The sequence below is a fragment of the Oryctolagus cuniculus genome, chromosome 12 (genome assembly GCF_964237555.1).
Source record: "Oryctolagus cuniculus chromosome 12, mOryCun1.1, whole genome shotgun sequence".
In the NCBI taxonomy this organism is placed as follows: Eukaryota; Metazoa; Chordata; class Mammalia; order Lagomorpha; family Leporidae; genus Oryctolagus; species Oryctolagus cuniculus.
In genome coordinates, this window is record NC_091443.1 from 43,623,965 (window position 1) to 43,646,069 (window position 22,105).

Below are 22,105 nucleotides of genomic sequence, written 5' to 3' on the forward strand. Positions count from 1 at the left end.
TGGAGCCAGCCCTGTGGTACAATAGGTTAATCCTCTGCCTGCAGCACCAGCATCCCATATGGGCACCGGTTGGCGTCCCAGCTGCTCCTCTTCCAATCCAGTTCTCTGCTAAGGCCTGGGAAAGCAGTGGAAGATGGCCCAAGTCTTGGGCCCCTGCACTTGCATGGGAGACCAGGAAGAAGCTCCTGGTTCCTGGCTTCGGATTGGCGCAGCTCTGGCAGTTGCGACTATTTGGGGAGTGAACCAGCAGAAGGAAGACCTTTCTGTCTGTCTCTTCCTCTCACTGTCTGTAACTCTACCTCTCAAATAAATAAATAAAATCTAAAAATAAAAATTATTGGTCATTTGTATATACTCTTTTGTAAGATGTTTAGGTTCCTTGTTTAGTTTTTCAGTTGAGTTTTTTCCTTAGTGAATTATAAGAATTCCTAATGTTTTTAAATATAATTCCTTTGTTGGTCAATTGTCAATAGCATATTATATAGAGTTTATGCTGAAATAATAATATTATGAATGCATTGCATTAAGTATATTACTAAAACTAACTTCACCTGTGTGTGTTTTACATTAAAAAAATGGCTATTAAAAACTTTGAAATGGACACTTTGAGAAACTTGACTTGATCAGCCCTTGCCCTGACTGTTGATGAACAACTTAATAATTTATCCCTCCTAGTATTTTTTTTGTTTGTTCTGCTTAATACTATTGGTTGAATTCTGTAATTAATACACAGTTATTCTTTTTTTTTTTTTTGACAGGCAGAATGGATAGTGAGAAAGAGAGACAGAGGGAAAGGTCTTCCTTTGCCATTGGTTCACCCTCCAATGGCCGCCGCACCGCGCTGATCCGAAGGCAGGAGCCAGGTGCTTCTCCTGGTCTCCCATGGGGTGCAGGGCCCAAGCACTTGGGCCATCCTCCACTGCACTCCCTGGCCACAGCAGAGAGCTGGCCTGGAAGAGGGGCAACCGGGACAGAATCCGGCGCCCCGACTGGGACTAGAACCCGGTGTGCCGGCGCCGCAAGGCAGAGGATTAGCTTAGTGAGCCGCGGTGCTGGCCCCACAGTTATTCTTAAGTGTTGAAACTTAACTGAAAAGTGATCCCTGTTAAATATAAGAGTGGGAATAAGAGAGGGAAGAGATGTACAGTTCGGCACATGCTCAATCGGACTTGCCCCAAACGGTAGAGTTAGAAACATACAAGGGGATTCCAACTCAATCCCATCAAGGTGGCATGTACCAATGCCATCTCACTAGTCCAAGTGATCAATTTCTGTTCACAATTGATCATAATGATAGGACTAAGAGTCAAAGGGATCACATAAACAACACTAGTGTCTGAAAACACTAACTGATAGAATAAAAAAGGGAGAGAACGATCCAACATGGGAAGCAGGATACACAGCAGACTCACAGAATGGCAGATGTCCTAAACAGCACTCTGGCCTCAGACTCAGCCCTTAAGGCATTCAGATCCGGCTGAAAAGCCCATGAGAGTATTTCAGGCATGAAAAAGCCAAGACACTCTGGCAAAAAAAAAAAAAAAAACAAAACCTAAATGAAAGATCTCTGCGAGTGAGATCCCAGTGGAAAGAACAGGTCATCAAAGAAGGAGGTACCTATCTCTGAAGGGAGGAGAGAACTTCCACTTTGACTATGACCTTGTCTAAATATGATCAGAGTCAGTGAACTCAAAAGGCTTCCATAGCCTTGGCAACTCATGACAAGAGCCTAGGGTGATTACTGATGCCATAAACAAGAGTGTCAATTTGTTAAGTCAACAACAGGAGTCACTGTGCACTTATTCCTCATGTAGGGTCTCTGTCCTTAATGTGCTGTACATTGTGATTTAATGCTATAATGAGTACTCAAACAGTATTTTTCACTTTGTGTTTCTATGTGGGTGCAAATTGTTGAAATCTTTACTTAATATATACTAAACTGATCTTCTGTATATAAAGAGAATTGAAAATGAATCTTGATGTGAATGGAAGGGGAGAGGGAGCGGGAAAGGGGAGGGTTGCGGGTGGGAGGGAAATTATGGGGGGGGGAAGCCATTGTAATCCATAAGCTGTACTTTGGAAATTTATATTCATTAAATAAAAGTTAAAAAAAATTATCTTGGCCAAACAAAACAAAACAAAACTTTGAAATTAGGGATCAGCATTGTGGTACAGCAGGTTAAGTTGCTGCTTGTGATGCCAGCATCCCTTCTCCGAATACAGAGTCCTGGGCTGCTCTTCTTCTGATTAAGCTTCCTGCTAATGTGGCTGAGAAAGCAGCAGATGGTGACCAAAGCACTTGATCTCTGCCATCCATGTGGGAGACCTGGATGGAGTTCTTGATTCCTGGATTTGGCGTAGCTCAGCTCTGGCTGCTGTGGGCATTTGGGGATTAAACCAGCTGATGAAATATCTCCATGTGTGAATGAATGAATGAAACAGTCCCTTTTAAAAACGTTAAAAATACATTTATAGCTCACATTCTATTTCTTTCTGAATTGTTCTAGACAATTAAAAGTCTGACAATAGAACCTATTGGGTAGTTTTCTTATCTAATGTGTAAGACCCTAAATATGCGTGAAAACACTTTTATTAGGTTCCACAATTGATTCTGAATATTTTTTAAAATGAGCAGAAATAAAATATTTACATTTAAGACACAAGAGATAAACTAGCAAGCTTCTCTACTTCTATTTAAAACTATATCAACCAAGTGTGGTAACATTCTCAGGTGGTTATCTCATTCTAGGCAAAAGTGAATGCAACTGTTATCCAGGGATACTTAAAAGCTCATAGAAAATGGAATTAAAAGATCACTTTCTTTTGGTGCAAAAGAAATATGAACTCCATGATATGAGACAAATGCAATTTTGTGTGCATTTGTGTGTATGTGCATAAGCACATATATAGTTATGTGTGTAAACAGTTATATATACAGAGATAGACATATACAAAGGTATTTCAAAACATTTGTAGGAATTGGAATTAAAAAGTAATTTTCTTTTTCTTTTCTTTTTTTTTCTTAAAGATTTATTTTATTTATTTGAGAGACATAGAGACATACAGACAGAAACAGAGACAGAGAGAGAGGTCTTCCATCCACTGGCTTATTCTCCAAATGGCTGCAACAACAATGGGTGGGCCAGGTTGAAGTCAGGAGTTTCTTCTGGGTCTCCCATGTGGGTGCAGGGGCCAAGCTCTTGGGCCATCTTCTGCTGCATTCCCAGGTGCATTAGCAGGGGGATGAAACAGAAGTGGAGCAGCACCCACATGGGATGTCAGTGTTATAGGCAGCAGCTTTACCTGCTATATCACAAGGCTGGCCCCAATAGTTTTCTTTTGGTATACAAAATTTTGAAATCCATGCATTCAAGATATATATAATTCACTGTGTGTGTATAAATAGTTCTATATACAGAGATACTTCAAAAAGTTTGTGGAAATTGAAATTTAAGTTTATTCTGGGGCCAGCACTGTGGCGCAGTAGGTTAAGCCTCCACCTGTGGTTCTGGCATCCCATATGGGCGCTGGTTCTAGTCCTGGCTGCTCCTCTTCTGATCTAGCTCTTTGCTATGGCCTGGGAAAACAGAAGAAGATGGCCCAGGCGGTTCGGTCTCCGCACCCATGCGGGAGACCTGGAAGAAGCTCCTGGCTCTGGCTTTGGATCCACACAGCTCCAGCCATAGCAGCTATTTGGGACGTGAACCAGCAGATGGAAGATCTCTCTCGCTGTGTCTCCCTCTCACTGTCTGTAACTCTGCCTCTCAAATAGATAAATAAAAATCTTTAAAAAATGTTTATTCTAGTGCAAAAAAGATTGAAATTCATAGTTTTCATAAAATGCATTTTCATAAACTTTTTAAAAAAGGTTAATTTATTTGAAAGGTAGAATTACAGAGAGAGAGAGAGAGAGAGAGAGATATCTTCCATTTGCTGGTTCACTCCTCAAATGGCCACAACAGATGGGGCAGGGTCAGGCTGAAGCCAGGAGGCTGGAACTCCATAGGGGTCTCCCACACGGACAGCAAGTGCCCACGCACTTGGACCCTCATCTGCTGCTTTCCCAGGTGCATTACCAGGGAGCTGGATCAGATGCGGAGAAGCTAGGACATGATCTGGTGTCCATATGGGATGCCAGCTTCACTTTATCTGCTATGTCACAATGCTGGCCCCTCCATAAACTTTTTAAAGATTTATTTATTTATTTGAAAGGCAGAGTTACAGAGAGGCAGAGGCAGAGAGAGAGAAAGACAGAGGGGTCTTCTATCCATTGGCCACAACGGCTGGAGCCAGGAGTTTCTTCCAGGTCTCCCACACGGGTGCAGGGACCCAAGGACTTGGAAGATCTTTTTCTGCTTTCCCAGGCCATAGCAGAGAGCTGAATCAGAACTGGAGCAGCTGGGACTTGAACCGGCGCCCATATGGGGAGGCGCCCATATGCGGAGGCGCTGGCCCCCTCCTCCATAAACTTTTTGAAGATGCCTTGTAAGCATGTAAGCATGAATTTCAACCTTTCTGTGCCAAAATAAACTTACCTTTCTAAACATTTTTATTTTATTTATTTGAAAGGCAGAGTTATAGAGAGAGAGGGAGAAAGAGAGAGAGAGAGAGAGATCTTTCAACTGCTAGTTCACTCCCCAAATGGATGTAATAGCTGGGGCTGGGCCAGGCCTAAACCAAGAGCTTGGAGCTCCATCTGGATCTCCCACATGAATGACAGGGACCCAAGAATTTGGGCCAACTTTTGCTCCTTTCCCAGGCACATTAGCAGGGAGGTGCACGGGAAGTAGAATGGCCAGGACTCAAACTAGCAATCCAATATGGGATGCTGGCATAGCAAACAGAGACTTAACATTTGGGGGGCCGGTATTGTGGTACAGCATGTTAAGTGCTGCCTGTCAAACTGTAGTGCTGGTTCAAGTTCGAACTGCTTTGCTTCCTTTTTTTTTTTTTTTATTTTTATTTATTTATTTTTGACAGGCAGAGTGGACAGTGAGAGAGAGAGACAGAGAGAAAGGTCTTCCTTTTGCCGTTGGTTCACCCTCAATGGCCGCCACGGCCGGTGCGCTGAGGCTGGTGCACCACGCTGATCCGATGGCAGGAGCCAGGTACTTATCCTGGTCTCCCATGGGGTGCAGGGCCCAAGCACCTGGGCCATCCTCCACTGCATTCCCTGGCCACAGCAGAGAGCTGGACTGGAAGAGGGGCAACCGGGACAGAATCCGGCTCCCCGACTGGGACTAGAACCTGGTGTGCCGGCGCCGCTAGGCGGAGGATTAGCCTAGTGAGCCGCGGCGCCAGCCGAGAAAATCAGTTATTAACTAACATGTAGGCTGTATGGCAAGCAATTCTTCCAAAGCATGGAGTTAACCGGAAGAGACATCTAAAGGAAAGGCCTGAATATTACCAAGCTTAGAAGCTACAGCTCTACTACATTAGAGAGCAAGCAGGCCTCTATAATCAACAAGGATTTGGATATAGGCAAGTCAGCTAATAAGGAAGAATATGAAGATATCAATATTATAATTCTGTAAAATTATAACATGTAAAATTACATGGGAAATTATTTTTGTAAAAAATCCTCTCTGAAATAGAAAAGAATTTCTCTCCACCTGACTCCCCTCCTTCCCAAAAAGCCTTACATGTTGTGAATACTTTCTACGTTGTTAAGCTGTTTGTTTATTGTAGAGCTACTGTATGCATCCTTTGATAGCAGAAACATTAGAACTCACTTTGCTATAGCTTCATTTACATAACAACATTGAGATGCAGCTGGAAGCACGCACAATCATTTCTTAATGCCTCATCTCAGTATGAAGTCCATTTTTCTTCTTACCTCAGCTAGTTTCATTGGAAGAAAGCAAATACTGAATGCCTGACTGACATCAGCCACCACAAACCCTTTTTACATGTTATTCTTACACTATTCCAATCCATCATTGGCTCAGAAGGGTACTTCTTTTAACTATTAAAAAATTGACTCTCTTGAAATATCAACATTTCTCATAATATGGATTTTTGTGTCTAAATGTATTGAATTAAGTAGACTCAAAAGGCCCCAATTTTAATTTCTCCTTGGCATTTTAAATCCAGATTCGGGTAAGCAACAAGCAAGGTTTCCAGGTGACTATATAATCCAATTTCTCAAGGTTACAATCAGGTTAAATGCTTGCTGGTTGGAACTTGTCACGAGGATTAAAGCTATGATTTCGTTTTAAAAGTAAGGAGGAACAACTCATTGTTAATAGAGAATGAATAATAATAACCAAAATACGTAGATTCCTAAGTGCTTTTCAGTTCTCCCTTAGCTTTGGAATATTCCTGCATGCCTGGGTACAGACATCATAACAGGGTTTCCTGTTTGCTCTGACCTGGAGAGAACAAGAATGAACAGGCCTGTGCCCATGTTCCTCTCGGGGACCAGCCTGGAAGCTGTGGGCCCCTGGGATGTAGCTTAACTTCTCTTTGCCTTGGATTCTTAGCTGGCCATCCTTTACCACTCAGTGCTGCGGTCAAGTCTTAGACTTCATCCCATTTTCCAGGTGCCAGGCATGAACTCCCCTTTCCTGTCACCCTCATTCTGCATCTCCTGTCAACAGATTCCACGGCTCCTAAACACCCCCCATTTTCAACCCACCAGGTCCCTCAGGCTCCATCTGCCTACCTGAACAATCAATGCGCCAGTGACAAGCCAATCTGATGGCAGCGCCCCTTCTTCCCCCCACTCTCTCACTCTGTGATATCCATGGTATTAAACTTCAACTTTGATAATCCACAGAAACTGCAGATAAGCATGTGGGCTCTGGGAAGCAGATTGCTACGGAGAAGAACCCAGACACCCCCCTAAATAGACAGAGGAGCTCATGTAAGTTATTTGACCTCAGCATACCAGTTTTCCATCTGCAAAATGGGGGAAACAATGCTCTCTACCTCACAGAGTAGTTGTGAGAGTTGGCTGAGGTTAATTCACGTACACCACAGAGAAAGCACACGTGCACTTCTGAGAGATCCTGGGGAAGGACACATGTAAGCAAACACCTGCACCCGCTGAGGCATAATTATGGCCGCACTAGAGTCTCACTCACGTTACAAAAGTCACTTTCTGAAAAATGAAAAAAGTATCCAGTTTTGAAAAAGGAAGCCACATGTGATAAGTAGTGTGCAAACGACTTAATATGTGTTTTCAAAACGAATTCAAAAGCACTCTGCAAGGACTCCAAAGCCAATCTCAGAGTCTTTAAATACATCAAAGGCAATACATTTCCCAGAGAATCAAGTGAGATCACTTGCCGATCACAGAGGAAATACTACATTCAGAGATGAAAAGGAAAAAATAAATGCGTCATTTGCCTCCATTTCATATAAGATTTCCTATTTCTAAATTGTTTTTTAAGGCAAGTAGGCCAGAGTGTTACACACTTATGATAAGCTACATGCTGATAAATCTGTAGAACAGATAGCACAAACACATGAGTTTCGAAGGCATTCGGGTGAAGATATGAAATTCAGTCCAAATGGATAACTTACTGCCATAAACGGTTACTTTGCCTGAAAGATAATAAGCCACAGGGGCAGGCATTTGGCACAGTGGTCAGGACGCTACTTGGGATACCTGCATCCTATGTTGAAGTGCCCAGGTTTGAGTCCTGCTCCTCCTCCAATTACAGCTTTTAGAAGTCAGAGTTACAGAAACAGGAAGAGAAAGAGAGAAAGAGAGAGAGAGCAAGACAGACAGACAGATGGGGTGGGGGGGACAGAAAGAGAAATATCTTCCATCTGCTGGTTCATTTCCCAGATGGCCAGTATGGTCAGGGCTGGGCCAAGCTGAAGCAGGAAGCAGGAGCTTCTTCCAGGTCTCCCACGTGGGTGCAAGGGCCCAAGCACTTGGGCCATCCTCCACTGCTTTTCCCACGCTATTAGCAAGGAGCTGTAATGGAAGTGGAGCAGCCAGGACATGAACGAGTACCCACATGAGATACCAATATTGTAGATGATGGCTTTACCTGCTATGCCACAATGCAAGCCCCGCAGATTTTAAATAACAGAATTTTAGATTCTAAATAATTTTAGAAATTTAATCAATCTATATGAAGAGAATGGATTAGGCTCAACTAAAATACTCAAGGAATATGGAAATCTCAAAGGTAGTCTTCATCTATATTAAATATTTTTTCTTGTTAAAATTCTTAGCAAATAAAGGCTGTTATCAAAATGTCTATGCCAAATGTACCAAGGCCACCTCACTATTCCAAGTTATCAATTTCAGTTCACAATTGATCATAATGAAAGGACTAAGAGTCAAAGGGAGCACATAAACAAGTCTAGTACCTGCTAACACTAACCGATAGAATAAATAAAGGGGAGAGTGATCCAACATGGGAAGTGAGATACTCAGCAGACTCATAGAATGGCAGATGTCCTAAATAGCACTCTGGCCTCAGAATCAGCCCTAAAGGCATTTGGATCTGGCTGAAAAGCCCATGAGAGTATTTCAGGCATGGAAAGCCAAGACACTCTGGCAAAAGATCTCTGCGAGTGAGATCCCAGTGGAAAGAACAGGTCTTCAAAGAAGGAGGTACCTTTCTCTGAAGGGAGGAGAGAACCTCCACTTTGACTATGACCTTGTCTAAACAAGATAAGAGTCGGAGAACTCAGAGGGCTTCCATAGCCTTGGAAACTCATGACTGGAGCATAGGGAGATTACTGATGCCATAGACAGGAGTGTCAATTGGTAAAGTCAACAACAGGAGTCACTGTGCACTTACTCCTCATGTAGGATCTCTGTCCTTAATGTGCTGTGCATTGAGATTTAATGCTATAACGAGTACTCAAACAATATATTTCACTTTGTGTTTCTATGGGGGTGCAAACTGTTGAAATCTTTACTTAATGCATACTAAACTGATCCTCTGTAAAAAAAAAAAAAGAAAGAAATTATCAACTCCCAACTTGACTCTCACTGGGATTAAACATGACAATAGGTCTGATCTGATTTCATCATCATTTAAAAAAAATCATCTATTATTTTTCACTTTATGTTTCTGTGTGGGAGCAAACTGTTGAAATCCTTACTTAAGGTATACTAAGCTGATCTTCTGTATATTAAGATAATCGAAAATGAATCTTGATGTGAATGGAAGGGGAGAGGGAGTGGGAAAGGGGAGGGTTCTGGGTGGGAGGGACGGTATGGGGGGGAAGCCATTGTAATCCATAAGCCATACTTTGGAAATTTATATTCATTATATAAAAGTTAAAAAAAAATTTAAAAAATAAAAAAAAATAAAAAACAAAAACAAAAAAAAGTCTATGCCAAATAAATATCTGTGAATTATAGCTCTGTTTCATAAAAAAATCCTAATAAATAATACTAATAAGAAACATGAACTATATAACACATTGAGAGTTTAGATTGTGTCAAAAATTGTTCTAAGCCATTTGTGTACATTATCTCATACATCTCTCATTTCAGTCCTTGGAGTGAAGTCCTACTATAATCCCCAAATTATGAATGAGAAAACTGAGGCACAGAATAAGTAACTCAGTCCGGTAATGTAAGTACAAAGGGACAGATCTGGGGTTTGAACTCTAAAATCCGAACTCCTGAGTTCACGCTCTTCACTACTATATAAAAATGTGCCTGCAAGTGTTATTCTATCATATATAAAATTATAATAAAAATTGGAAAGTAATTTAATTTGTAACCACAAAGCTATTAAAAAGATATCTTTCTAAGTAATAAAAATAAATCTGCATGTAAGAGGCCACAAACATACAGATGAGTAATAAATCTGGCTCTGTCTGCTGTGAAAAGTACTGAAATGGCCAGCACCAAGTTGTTTTCTCTACCAGTCTCTTCCTTGACAAACAGCATTAAATCACAATGCTCAGAAAAAATAAGGGCAGGGATTTGTGACTGAGAACCTAACCTCTTATTTCTAGTTGTCATCCCGAGTGAAAAAACAACTCCTGATAAATTTATTAATGACAGTGTAACTTTCAAATTTCCTTTGATTTCTGGCTTTTTTTTATTCTAACCTCCCTACCCTATGCAATCAGTTGCCAAGCCTGTCAATTCTTCCTTCAAAATGTCAATTACATACACCACCCTTTCCATTGTTACTGCCATTATTCTAAATCAGATCTTACTACCTATCACCTACTGTCTTACTGATAGGAGAAATATTTCACATCCTGATGCAATACAAATATACATGTACTGTGTTTACAACCTACACCAAACCTCTCTGCAAGACTTTCTCTTCCTAAGAGCAATTTACCCCAGTATTGTCAAAAGCATGGTTTCATCTCTCACTGTAGTCATTTCTTAACTAATTGGTAGGTCACGATCTGCAGTGTGTTTAACTGCAAATGATTCCTTATTGCCTCTAAGCTCTCCTGGCTTCCTTCCTTTGTATTTATCTCCACCAGATCACATTTTTTAATTAAACACTCACTCCTAATTATGTCTATCTTCTACCCAGTCTTCTTTATGGACTCCTTTTATAATCTGAGGAAGAAAGTTCAAATTTGTCAGCCCAAACCTGGCTCTGGCATAGATACACCTATAAATATTACCTCAACAACTAGACAGACTAACAATCCTGAACACAATTTACTTTCCTGATTTTTTTTTTCTAGAGTCCTTTTCCTCCCTAGTCCCCAGATATGCCCATGAAAATCCTACCCTACTCATTTATCCAGTATATATGTTGTGAGCTGTTACATGCTATAGACACAGAGTGGGACAGGTGATCCACACAAAACTTACAATATGGCACTGTAAATGTGAAAATCCTGAAAAATGTGAAAACAACTACAAAAGGGAAACAGAGTAATGGATACAGAATAGAGAGAGGTTGGCTATTTAAGGGGTAAGGGCACGTCTCCCAGAGAAAGTCACTTAACAAGTGTAAATGCTGGGGGATTACAAAGAGAGGATAAAGTGCTCTCAGGTAGGGAAATGGCACACCACAGGCCCTGAGGAGAGAAAGAGTTATAGGAAAACTTGGAAGATGTGGGAGAAGACCAGACTGGTTGTAGCGGAGAATCTAAGACAGTGCAGCCCATTAGATGGGGTAAAGGGACTGGCAGACTGTGGATGGCACAAAATCCCAGATCAGAGTACCCACTGTGCCTGCTAAGTTGCAGGTAACTCGGTAGTGTTCTTGCCATCTAGGAGCTTACCTTCTTCTTTCGAGCTGGACAGGTAAACCTGTAGTGGGGAAAGAGCCACTCTAGATATAGGCACAAACAGTTCACATTGGGAAAAGCTACCGCAAAGAAATAATGTTGGAGCAGAGACTTGAAAAATGAATGTGAGTTCCCCTAACCTGACAAAGATTTATAAGGCAAAGGACCAGGATGCACAGAGTTATAGGGATGTGAAAAAAAAAATCACAGCTTTTCGTTCAAGTTGCCCATGAGAGTCCAGAGGAGAATGTTTTTCATCCTCCTCTGAATTTAGGGCCCCTGCACCACAAAGGTGTTAGCCTAGATGGTGATGAAGTACTTGAAAAAAGAGATTTCACCTTTTTCGTTGTTTTTTAAAGAAATGACTAATAGAAGTTTTGTAGTGCTTTGTTTATAGAATGCCACTCATTATCAGTAAATACAGAGTTGTGGAATAGATAAATTAACTATTTGTTAAACTCAAATTAGTTCTGGGGTGGCCATTTGGCCTAGTTGTTAAGACCCCAGCTAAGATGGATGCTGGTATCCCCTGGGTTCAATACCTGGTTCTGGCTCCTGACTACAGCTTCCTACTAATGCAGACCCTGGGTGGCAGCAATGATTCCTAACCCACCCGGGAAACCTGGATCGTGTTTCTGGCTCCTGGGTCCAGTCCCAGCCCAGTCCCAGCTACTGCAACATTTAGGAAGTGGGAGCTCAGTCTCTGTCTCATCTCTGTTTCCTTCTCCCCCTCCGCCCCCAGCTCTTGAATAAAAAAGAATTAGTTCTGCTAACTTATGCATGGAAGGAATAAAACAGCAAATACACATTAATATACTTTTCAGGAGCAGGTTAGGAGATTATCAAAGAAAGAGAAGATGATTACTGAAATCCCTGTGACTCCACAAGTTAAAATAGCCAGGGATGGGATCCCAATCAAGGTGTGTAAGGCACCAAAAAATGGGTGAGAATGACACAGCACATAGTTCACTCTTCATTAGAAATGAATGACTGAAATGTTTTCATTTTTTAAAAAAATAGCCTACCTGTAAATATGAAGAAAATCAAGAGTCTGTCATAGTTGAAATAATGTCAGGCAGAGAACAGAGAATTTAATAGTTTATCTCTGCTCCTCTTTCCCCTAAGCCGTGAGTTTTAAGCAATCATTTGAATTAATTTCAAAATATTCTTGCAGACATCACTAAACTCTGTCCATACCAATGAATTCCAATGACATCACTGTTTCCATGGTAACTAATGCACTTCCAAAGGGGGGAAAATGGAAAGCAAGACTAACAACCAGGAATAAAGTGGTATAAACAAAGCGTAACATCTCCTTTGCACTTAAGGCATGCTCTCTAATTCAAATGCTTTACTATTACTTAGACTCTGAGACTCTTAAGGGCTGGAGGTATCCCAGAAGTCATCAAATCCATCACTCACAGCTATGTCTTCCTTTACAATCAGTAGTCCATCAGCTTCCACAGCTCATTCTAGAAAGTTCTCACACTCACTTGCAAACATAACTAAATATGTTGTTCTATGGTTTAAGAGATGATTTAGACACTATCCCTCTTTTTAAAATTTTTGCAGTTTTAGAAGACAAATAATTAAAACTAGGAGTAAGAAAAGAAGATACATAAAGATGTTCAAAAAGCCAAGGAAGAAACTCTTCATTGTGACTTGGAGAGATTACACAGATCCTGTGACTTTTATGTCCGTCCACTCCCCTCCATCCCACACATCCATGACCACATCCTGGACCTTGTCATGACCCAAAACTGCTCCAGTCCCACAAAACTGAATTCCAGAATTAACTTTCTGATCCTACTTTTCACTCCCTAATTTCTAAATTAGCCCTAAGAGCCTTATGCGATCCATCATCCTTCACTTGGAATACCTCCTCACAATATTCCCCTTGCCAAAATCCTCAGCCTTTATCCTTCAGTGGCAACAAGCAACAGCCCAACCTGGATGCACTGACTACCCTTCTGCCCCCTGGTGTGTGCCAGAGGATTATCGGCCCCAACCTCTGCCTTGGAGTCTAGAGGAAAATCTGTCAGACAGTATGAGACTGTTTGCCTTCTTGTTTACAAGGCAGTCAGTATAAAAGGCTGCAAGGCAAGTGAAAATAAGTAAGAACTGAAAGGTAAATATGCTGAAATTATTTAATACCCAAAGAGCAAAATCCACATAGGACTTGCCCCAGAGCCACAGTTACCGCAAATGACAGTATGAATTCAATGACCTGTGGGTATACAAAATGATAACTCATGGAGGAAAACACAGAAAAAAGCTCTGGCTCCTGCACTTTTTAAAACTTTTTGAGTGAGGTAGATATCTGCCTCCATCTTCTTACAGAATGAGAAGTTACACAGTCCGGGCAGACAGAACGGATTCTATCCTGACCTTCAGTGGTCTTTACAGGCATTGGCTCCATCAACTAACTCCTGCCAGAGAAAGGATCACAGATTAGTTTTTAACTCTGTCATTATTTTTGGTGGAGAGCCCGTCCTCTAACTTTTTGCTGATTTATGTTTTAAAATCCTATATAACAACTACCCTTTTTTAGTTATTGGGTAGACAGCACTTGCTTCCAAGAGACAGTTTCATGTCTGAGGTGGCCATTTAGTTATCGTTTTGAAGTTTCTCCAGGCTAAAATTCACAGCGCAGAACACCAGCTCCAAACTGCTTGCTGACCACAGTGTCACGTCTGCTGACATAAACACCTTCAGATCACAGGAAGGTGGGCATACAGGTGTGATGCTCACGGGGCTCCTCAGCTTTCACAAGAGCTCGTGGATCCAACCTAGAGCTGCACGCTTATCAATGCACACGGCGCTGTGCGTACTAAGTGGCGTGGGAGGCGAGGTACTAGTCTAGGAAACCACCTCAGCCCTGCTAAGTATACTGCTGTACACTCTTCAGAAGCTCTCCTGAGAGTCGGCTCTAACACATTACTGGGCTTCATCCTGTGTCCTGTCTCATTAAAGAATTTGATACAGGGTGTGTGCTCTTTCATTATCAAAGCAAGCATTTACCTGAGCACGCAATTTGGGGTGGGGGAAATGAGGGGGCAAGAATCATGAGCCACTTGAAGCTAATCCACAGACTAAAGTTTAGAAAGCTCTGCTCTATGAGCCCTCAAATCTATCCTTGAGATAAGCAAGGCCACTAAAGAGTCACATGGCCGAGAACAGCATGCTGGCCTTGTTCTGTCTGTACTCGGGCACAATTCGATTACTTTTGTTGAGAGAAACAGGAAGTAAGGGCCTTCGCTGTACTATAAAGAACGTGGTGTGACTGTGTTCATTATACAGTTTCTTCTTCCTGAGAAACTAGGGAAGATACGTCTCTGGTCTCGGCTCCCTTTGTCTTGAATACCCAGTTCTCTCCAGCTTTGTGGATATGGACAGTTTTTAATGTACTCTGATCCCTTCCCTTGGGCTGCTATAGCATTTCTAGGCTATCCCTAGCATGTGTTTAAGTGGCTTAATGGCATGACTTCACTTCTGACTCTGCCTGATTTTAATTATTTGTTGTCTATTTTTATATTTTCAACTTGTATTTTGCCATATGGGCAGAAAATACCTTCTAGAAGAAGTCAAGCTATAAATGAGTTAAATTATAAGGAACAGAAGAAAAAAAGTAATGTTTCTTCACCTATTTCCCTACAGATAATCTATTCAAGTCTATCTAATTCCCTAAAATGCTCTTATACTTTTAGGTTTCTTTAGCTTTCTTTTTTTTCCTGAGGGGAACGGGACTTGGTGGTGACGGCTGTGTTTGAGAATGGCGGCACTTCTTCAGAAAACTCATACCACCCTAAAGAATGTTTTGAAATTCTACTTGAATAATATAACATACAGACATGTTTGTGCCAAAAGTGTTTTAATTTTTGTATTTAAGACACAGAGAGAGCTCCTATTCACTACTTTCCTCCTCAGATACCCAACAGCTTAGCCTTGAACTAGGAACACAGTCCAGGCCTCCCACGTGGGTAGCAGGGGCACAACTACTTGAGCCATCAAATCCTGCCTTCCCTGGGATGCCAATGGCAGGAAGTAGGAGTCAGGAGCTGGAGCTGGGAAGTGAAGCCTGGCACTCTGATGTGGATGCAGGCATCTAACCTGGTATCTTAACCACTAGGCAGAACAGCCGCTCCTAAGTGTGTTTTTAAAGTAATCATAAAAATGAACTACAAATCTTGTAAAGATTTCTGCACACAACTAAATTAAGACTCAGGCCTTGCTTTCCTGTGACTTTGTTTTCTAGTTAGAAGAGTTTCATACTTTTCCACAGTAAAGCTAGAAATGCTTACAGGCACGTGAACTTTTCGAAACATCTCAGCACCCTTGTGTGCGTCCATCAGTGCAATATCCTGGGGTGTGGAGACAATCACAGCACCTGCCAAAAGACAAATGAAACAGGATAATTGCCAACATTACACTGCTTACATGTCAGATAGTCCACTACATTAAATATTTAGGTAATCTTTACAAAACCGAACAAGAGGCCGGTACCGCAGCTCAATAAGCTAATCCTCCGCCTGCGGCGCCGGCACACCAGGTTCTAGTCCCGGTCGGGGCGCCAGATTCTGTCCTGGTTGCCCCTCTACCAGGCCAGCTCTCTGCTGTGGCCCGGGAGTGCAGTGGAGGATGGCCCAAGTCCTTGGGCCCTGCATCCGCATGGGAGACCAGGAGAAGCACCTGGCTCCTAGCTTCGAATCAGTGCGGTGCACAGGCTGCAGTGCACCGGCGGCAGCAGCCATTGGAAGGTGAACCAATGGAAAAGGAAGACCTTTCTCTCTGTTTCTCTCTCTCATTGTCCACTCTGCCTGTCCAAAAAAAAAAAAAAAAAGAACAAGAAAGATGAGGAAATCTATATTTTACTGTTGTCTACCTCTGACTCCTCACTTCTAAAAACTCAGCTAAAGGGCCAGTGCTGTGGTACAGCAGCTTAAAGCCCTGGCCTGAAGCACCAGAATCCCATGTGGGTGCCGGTTCTAGTCCTGGCTGCTCCTCTTCCGATCCAGCTCTCTGTTATAGCCTGGGAAAGCAGTAAAGGATGGCCCAAGTCCTTGGGCCCCTGCTCCCACGTGAGAGACCTGGAAGAAACTCCTGGCTCCTGGCTTCGGGTTGTCGCAGCTGCAAGCGTTGCGGCCATCTGGGGAGTGAACCAGCAGATGGAAGACCTCTCTCTCTGTTGGTACCTCTCTCTAACTCTTTCAAATAAAATTAAACACATCTTTTTAAAAAAATTAAAATTCAGCTAACTGATCAGTGATTCAGGAAAACAGCTGATATATATCATTGGGCCCTTCTTGGCACGTGTACAAGGTGTTAGTTAGAGAGACGTATAAGGCAAAGGCTTACTTCCAATAAGTTAATAGTTTACTTCAGAGACTAAAAATCAAGGATCCTAATAGGAAGTACTAATCATTGTAAGAGAAGTATGAATAGGGTATTAAATTTTTGAAGTAGAAACAGAAAGGAAAGCTAACTAACTTCAGTTTGGGAGAAAGGACGTTGAAATATGATAGATGAGAAGAGAGGGGTAAAGCAAGAGGAAAGTAGAAGCAACCGGAGAAAAGTTTTCAGAAAAAGGTGATTCCTAAGCTGAGACCTGGAGTCATTTGCCACACAATGACACTTCAGCCAATGACAGCATAGAATAGACAATGATGGCCCTGTAGGGAGCGACACCTGCTCACAAAACGCCTCAGGCAGGTCCTGCAGGCGGTGTCCAGAGAAGGTATTCCTTCAGCCAGAGGTTTACACCCCAAATGGCCAGGGCTGGGCCATGAACCCAGAACTCAATCCAGGTTTCCCAAATGGGTGAAAGGAACCCAAGTACTTGAGTGAAAAATCTGCTGCCTCCAAGGTTATGCACTAGCAAGAAGCTGGAGTCAGAAGTGGAGCCAGGACTCAAACCTAGCCACTCCTGATAAGGGATGCAGGCATCACAAACTTATCTTAACTACTGCACCAACCGCTGGTCCCCAGTGTGTGTTTTAAAGTAAGTATTACAAAAGAATCAAAAAGTTTAAAGGTAAAAAATGTAAGCTAATGTTAATTTATTATTCAATAGAGAAAAAGAAAGTGCTTATATGTTTAGTGTAGCCTAAGTGTACAATGTGTACACAGTCTACGGTAGTGGACAGAAATGTCCTTGGCATTCACACACCACTCACTGACTCACCCAGAGCGACTCCAAGTCTTGTAAGCTGTACTCACGGTAAGTGCTTTATACAGATATGCCACTTTTTATCTTTTACACCGTATTTTTACTGTGCCTTTTCTACATTTAGGTATGTTTAAACTCACAAGTACTTCCATTTGTGTTAGAATGCCCACAGTACCCAGTCCAGTAACATGCTGTAAAGCTTGGTAGCTCAGGAACAACATACTGTAGCGGAGAGCTGAGGTATGTAGTAGCCTACACCACCTGAGTTTAGGTACGCACATGCTCTGATGTTCGCACAGCAATGAAAGCACCTAGTGATCTGTTTCACAGAATTTATCCCCTTGTTAAGCAACATGCGACTGCACTCGTAAACACAGACTCTAGAGGACAGTGGGGGGGGGGGGTAACAGTGGGAAATGATGGTGGTCTGCACTAATGCAGCACTGCAGAGCATGGAGATGGAGCCTTTCCTGGATCTCCACTATTACCCTACAGAACCAGACAGCACCAGGGACGGTGTCTGGAGGGAAAGTGTACTACAATTTTTCCTTAAGTGGAAACAATGAAGGCCTGGTGATGACTGGCAGTTTGTGAATTTCTTAAATTTCCTCTAGACAACAATCTGAAAAATAATTAACAGAAACATATAGGTCACAAGGCTGACCATCACCTTATAACCAAACACACAAAGAGCCCCAAACCATTTCACTGGTACCAAATAGCAATCTCTGTCATGGCTAATGAAAACAAAGGCAGAATTAAATAACTGATAAGACCACGTTAAGTCAACCTGATACTACAGAATAAAGTCTGAAGAGAGATTTTGAATAATTCAGAATGCAGGAAAGTGATGAGAGAACCAAGTTATCCCAACACACATGGCAACAGAGCCATCACAAACTCAAAACACCTGTGCAGTGGTCCTCAGCCACAAATGCACTTGCAATTAGTATGAGCATTTCAGCAAAAACTTCACCTTTCAAATTAATGTCATTAATTTGGAATTTGTTTTCCTTGCACTTAATATTGTTGGTTTTTAAAATGTTTGTTTTCATCTACTTGAAAGGCAGAGTAAAGAGAGACAGAGATCTTCCATCAGCTGATTCACTCCACAAATGCTCACACCAGCCGAGGTCTCCCACTGGGGTGTAAGTGTCCATTCCAAGCACTTCAGCTACCATCATCTGCTGCCTCCCAGGACACATTAGCAGGAAGCTGCACCAGAAGCATAGAAGCTGGAACTCAAATCAGCACTCTCATGTGGGATGCAGGCATCCCAAGTGGCAGCTCAACCTGCTGTGCCCACAATGCCTGCTCTGGTTTGTATTTTTGTTTTTTAAGATTTATCTCTCTGAAAGGCAGAATTATAGCGAGTGAGGGACAATGAGGGAGAGACAGATCTTACATCCAGTTTCACTTACCAAACGGCTACAGCCAGAAGCCTGGAATTCCCTCCATATCCGCCATGTAGGTGGCAGGGATCCAAGTACTTGGGCAACCCTCTGCTGCTTTCCCAGGTGCATTAGCAGGCAGCTGGATTGGAAGTAGAGCAGCTAGGATGGGAGCTGGTGCTGTTATGGAATGCTGGCATTCCAGATGGCAGCTTAACCTGCTATGCCACAATGCCAGCTCCCTAGATATTTTTTTCCAATTATATATGAGTATGACCTTAAGGGACACATGGTCACATTTAGTTAAAAACCTGTTAATTAAAATAAGTCGATATAGAGTATAGGGGCAGATTATTTTTCTAAGACAGGGTGTTTATTCATAGCTCAAGTTTGAGATATACTAGCTTTAGAATACAAACAGATCAAATTTCGAGTTTCAAATTTTGATTCCATAGCTGACAACCTGTGTGACTAGGTGGCTTAACCTGAGTTTCAGTTTTTTCACCTATCAAGTGGAACAGTAATACTTAAGTCATTGAGTTACAATAATTCAATGAACTACTATACACAGATGCCTGATACATCTAACATCCAATAAGTGACACTGGTGCTTTTGTTAATAATATCACCATCACTCTTATGTTTATTACTGTTATTAATACAAAGCCTTACAAGTTATTAGGAAGGTCACTTTCCTAACTGCCATCAAGTCACTCATCTTACTTTTGTTTTTTTTTTTTATAAATGAATCTCTCTGTGTTTATATAATTGTTTTGCAAAGATCTGAAAGAGTTACAAAGAGAGAAGAAGAGAAAAAGGAGAGGGAAAGATCCTCGATCTGCTGGTTGAACTCCCCAAGTGGCCACAATGACCACGACTGGGCCAGACAGAAGACAGGAGACATGAGTTTCAACCAGGTCTCCCTCGTGCCATTAGCAGGGAGCTGGATAGGAAGTGCGGTAGCTGGGACTCGACCCAGTGCCCATAACATGCTGGAGTTGTAGGTGATGGCTTTATGCATTTCCCCACAAGGCTGTCATCTTACTTTTCTTTCTTTCTTTTTTCTTTTTGACAGGCAGAGTGGACAGTGAAAGAGACAGACAGAGAGAAAGGTCTTCCTTTTCCGTTGGTTCACCCCCTAATGGCCGCTGTGGCCGGCGCATCTCGCTGATCCGAAGCCAGGAGCCAGGTGCCTCTTCTGGACTCCCATGCAGGTGCAGGCCCAAGGACTTGGGCCATCCTCCACTGCACTCCCGGGACACAGCAGAGAGCTGGCCTGGAAGAGGAGCAACCAGGACAGAATCCAGCACCCCGACCGGGACTAGAACCCGGTGTGCCGGCGCCACAGGCAGAGGATTAGCCTATTGAGCCGTGGTGCCAGCCGTTACTTTTCAAATAGTTCCATGGGTCATTACATTCTGCAATATTTTTGTATTCTGCACAATAAGCCAAAAGTTAGTCAACATTTCTCTTTCTCCTTAATTGAAGACTGATGGAAGTCACATCTCTGAAAAAATTATACTCTACACATCCAATGTATTTCCACAATTTGCTATCTTGTAGATTGTGTTACTAATCTGTTTCACTGTTTTTTTCATATCCAGACATTTAGAAGAAATGGAACTCCAGCTCTGGCCCCATCTAGTTGTGAGACTAACCTTGGGAAGTAATTCAGGATCACTCTGGTTCTGTTTCCTTCACTTTAAAACCAGTGCATGCACTGCATGGTCTCCAAGGCCTCATCTGTCTCTATGATTATATGATTAAGCATTGCCTCTTAACTAAGATTTCCAAAACCACTCCCGCTCAACCTGACTGCTCCAGTATCCTTATTTAAGGAAATACTAAATGCCAGGTCCTCCAAGAAGCATTGGCCCTTAATCTCAGAGCCATTCTTGTCACACATAAACAGGGAATCTCCTTGGCTAGTTCCTACAAATCCTCTCCTTAAATATGGACTAGTACATAGGGGTTTCTCTATTGTACTGGCTCTAAACAGTATTCTTAGCTTTCATATAGTGTAAATATGTTTCTGTTTTTAAATATTATTTGTATACTTTGTGTAACACTGCTTCAAGGGCAACACTTTTCCCCCTTTTTTTTTATCAAACAAAACTATCTTGCATGAAATAATCACTTAAAGGATCAGTGATTTAAACAAATCTGCCTAGATTTTCAGAATCAGCTCTCTTCAATTACTACAGCACAAATTTTTACTTGGTAACTCTTTGAACTGGTCAGGAGCTCAGGATTCTGGTTTTGCTGACTGTTATATACTGTATAACTCTGAATAACTCATTAAGTATCAATACATCTCAATTAATTCCTCTATAAAATGAATCTATTTCCACTGGCTCTATTTACCTTGAAGAGCTGTTCCATGAAAAAAAAAAAAAGGACAAATGTTAAAAAATGTTCAGCGACATTATTTTGCTCATTATTTTAAGATCCTAAAGAGAGTGAATCAAGGTGATTTGGTTTTCTCATACTTAACCCTAACACAGTGTCACTAACAAACCATCCATGCCAAAGAAGTTTCTATGTAGAATACCACTGAACCACAAATTAGTAACAATTTTTTGACATGGACAATGATCATCTTTCATGTCCCATCAGATGCTCATAAAACATGTAAACATCCCACTGGAACTGTCAGCTATGTTTATAGAAGACATTTTGTTGTAAGATTTTTTTTTTCAACTAAATTGTACGTTCTTAATTAATGACTTAAGTCCTTAATCTAATTCAATCAACATTTAGGGTACTTTCCTGAAAAAAAGTTTCCAGTCTTTCTTGAAGAATATAAAAACAAACTGGTGCACGCATTAAATTACTACTTCTTGTTGGTCAAAAATTGAGTACATTATAAAAATAATAATTTCAGATAGGCCTATAATGACCTTTAGAATATGTGATAAGGAAACAAACCATAAACAACAAACAAAATCTCAAATAAAACTAATTAATCCTTAATCTATGCATCATAATCCATATTTTTACATTTTAAAGGAACTATATGGTCTCCAAAAACTGATATTATAAATCTTTTCATTATGGATCTTGGCTTCCTACCTGATAAATTTTCATTTTTCACATAGCTTATGAAACATGAACCAAAATGAACTAGCCTAAAATTTTCTCCCTTTTTACCAATCTAATGATGTCACTTCAGCTCTGTGATAGCTTGCTAGAAAACTTGTGCTCCCTCTACTGACCGTAGGGAAATGTCAGCAGCAGCAAAAACAATGTTTAATAGTAAATAAATAGAATCACCTTCTGGGGTAATATGCCTACCTCAAGAATTCCATTGAGAATTTTCTATCCATTTTCTAGAATACATGTCTAAGTTCAAACAAAC

General features: G+C 41.5%; 1 protein-coding gene across 9 annotated transcripts in view; it reads right to left on the reverse strand.

Annotated features, from left to right (window-relative positions):
* The window catches only part of NUBPL (NUBP iron-sulfur cluster assembly factor, mitochondrial), a 253,606-nt gene that overhangs the window by 37,724 nt on the left and 193,777 nt on the right, over window positions 1-22,105 (reverse strand). For all 9 annotated transcript variants that reach the window (XR_011380771.1, XR_011380770.1, XM_017348249.3 and 6 more), the window contains one exon: window positions 15,492-15,577. Coding sequence is in view for 7 of the 9 variants with exons in the window: in XM_017348249.3 (XP_017203738.2) it covers window positions 15,492-15,577 (86 nt within the window). In the remaining 2 variants the exon portion in view is untranslated. The remainder of the gene's footprint in view (window positions 1-15,491; window positions 15,578-22,105) is intronic.